This window comes from the organism of the source record quoted next (genome assembly GCF_019968985.1).
Source record: "MAG: Porospora cf. gigantea B chromosome Unknown PgB_NODE_3830_length_2435_cov_145.431, whole genome shotgun sequence".
NCBI classification, from domain to species: Eukaryota; Apicomplexa; class Conoidasida; order Eugregarinorida; family Porosporidae; genus Porospora; species Porospora cf. gigantea B.
In genome coordinates this window covers 1-2,435 of record NW_027178976.1, presented here as the reverse complement: position 1 = coordinate 2,435, position 2,435 = coordinate 1, and the positions used below count along the sequence as shown (strand labels likewise).

General features: G+C 55.5%; 1 protein-coding gene across 1 annotated transcript; it reads right to left on the bottom strand.

Annotated features, from left to right (window-relative positions):
• Positions 1-480: 480 nt before the first annotated feature.
• Positions 481-2,430, bottom strand: KVP17_005163 (uncharacterized protein; the record flags this gene model as incomplete). The annotated part of the gene is made up of 1 exon (XM_068514968.1): positions 481-2,430. The coding sequence occupies one exon, from the start codon at positions 2,428-2,430 to the stop codon at positions 481-483; it is 1,950 nt and encodes a 649-aa protein (XP_068374785.1).
• Between the last annotated feature and the right edge of the window lie 5 nt (positions 2,431-2,435).

Here is a 2,435-nt window from a genome sequence, read left to right as displayed (position 1 = left end):
TCATCGCCTCAATGTGCTTCGTAGTGAGTGATGCCATGATCGACTTAATCGCAGGTCCAACGACAACCGGAGCCACTTTAATCAGTGCGGGTACCGTCAGCAATGGTACCTTACTCACCAGACTGCCTATCGCTCCAATAGGGGCGGCAAGAGGTCCAGCGACTAGCCCTGTTAGAGCAGGTCCCGTCAGGATATCAGATGTCGAAGAGAGGACAGGCTCAGCGGTTTGAGCAAAAGCCTCGCACGGCCTAATCTCTACGTATTCAGAGATCTGTGACCAGTGAGTGATGACAGTCCATAATCTCTACGTATTCAGAGATCTGTGGCCAGTGAGTGATGACAGTCCATAATCTCTACGTATGTGCCACGAAAGTGGGTTAAACATTTAAACATAGAACTCCATACACATGGTATCGAAAGGCGTCGGTGCTTCGTAGTCACGAGACACTCGAGGAATATCAACTGTTGCATTCAAACCATTCAGTAAGTCGAGTCTGTTCTCACCGAGACAGAGTGAGAAGCCTTCTTTCTCTCCGACGACGACGGTACCAAAGTTACGCTCAGAATAGTCTTTCCCTTGCCCCGAAGGTGCACATGGTGGTTGATCTGACGCGCGACCTCCTCGCACGAGGAAGCGGTGGCCGTGTCCGAGGCAAGGAACCGCGAGACTTCGTTCACGATGTTCGCGCGGTCAAACACGTTGCAGCATCGGTAGCCCAAAGCTGTATCGTGGCTCGGAGCGAAGACGGTGAGTACTGGCGTGGGTAGAGCTCCTGTGCGACAGGCGTGCTTGATCTCCTTGACGCTGAACTCTAGGGTGGGTTCGTCTCCAGACGGGTACATAGAGACGTGCACACCACGGCCGCCGGCTCCGGAATAGGACGCCTTCAGGTCGCGCACGCCATACTTTGAGTAGGCAGGAACGTCGACTGCCCAGCCAGCGTTGTGGTCGGAGAGAGTTACGTTGCAGTTCGCAAGCTTTTCCAGGAACCTAGACTCATCAAGTGGAGGGCACAGGATGGCGGAGAAGACGCTGAAAGTGACCACAAGGGAGTACGCAGACACGATCAGGCAGCATACTGCTACGAGCCACAGCATAGCATCAGCAGCAACGGAAGGCTCCTTCTTAGCCACTGCGTATCCGAGGAACGCCCCAGCCGAGAGGGTTATCACCATGAAGACAGCCATTTCCAGCCAGTTCTCAAGTCGTCGAGTGTAAGGCGCTCGTACCGCCATGTAAACAAGGGAGAGGAGGGCGATTCCGCCAATAAGACCGAACATCATCGCGTCAACGGAGTGGCGCGTAGAGGCCAGCGAGATTCCGAGGAAAACGCCGAGGAGGACACGGAAGAAAGAGTCGAACACGCGGACGAAGGGAACTCGAGCGCCGTCGAAGAAGTAGGCGTTGGCGCCTGCAGTGACGGGTCCAGTGAGCTGGTGGGTCTTAACTGTGACAGGGACAATTAGTTCGCGACCCGTATCACAAACAACCTCGGTGTGAAGCCTGATGAGGCCTTGGTATGTGAAGAGGATGTCCAGCCACTGAGTGCGAAGGAGACCAGCGATGAGCCGCTGTCCGGGGAAGACGGACATGGCTTTGCGAGTTCTGACGACCTCGACGGTCTTCGGCGTCTTGGCTTGGGGGAAGGACGTTTCGCTGTGCGAATGGCCGTATTCCTGCGGAGGGTAGACGTCCTGGTGCTTGCGCTTGAAGAGGTTAGGGTGGATGTTGACGGGCTCCAAATCGGCAACTGTAGAGATCCACTTCCAGTTGAAGAACCACTTGCAGAGAGATCTGTTTACGGGGTGCGTAGTGAGCTGGTCACAGACAACATCGTTCCAGTACCCGGCCTCGTCTTCGAGCTCACCGTCTTCGCGGACAGAGGTGTGCCATACCCAACAGATTTGGTTACGCTTCACAGCGAGGTGCATACTGATGAATACAGCCAGGATCCAGCAGAAGTAGACAGCCAGCACAACGCCAGCGATAACCTTCCAAAACGTTGTGGTGGCGGAGTGGGCTAAGACATTGGCAGCGGCAGTGCATGCAGGGAAGGAGAGCCAATGCAAAAATCGCGACTCCCAGTTGCCCAGTCGCATTCGGTGGGGGAAAGTGAAGGACCGTTGTCTAATAAGGAAGTGCAGAATGGTACCGGCGTGCACAGCGAGCACCAGAATGAAAAGAAGGGACGACCAAAATAGAGCGCCACAGGCGTTGCGAACATCGGTCACGTCCCCCATTAGGGAGTCGCCCCAAAGCTCGACACCGTGCGACATGGCGCCCTCGAAGAGATGTCGACGGTGTGGTGCGGTTGGGTCGCTCATGTGCCACGGCAGCGGCCAGTAGAGAGTGACCCAGCGAAGAGGTTCCGTGAGGTGGGTAAGGAGAGTGGAGCCTCGCATGTAGTTGGCAAAGCAGAAGTACTGCATGATCA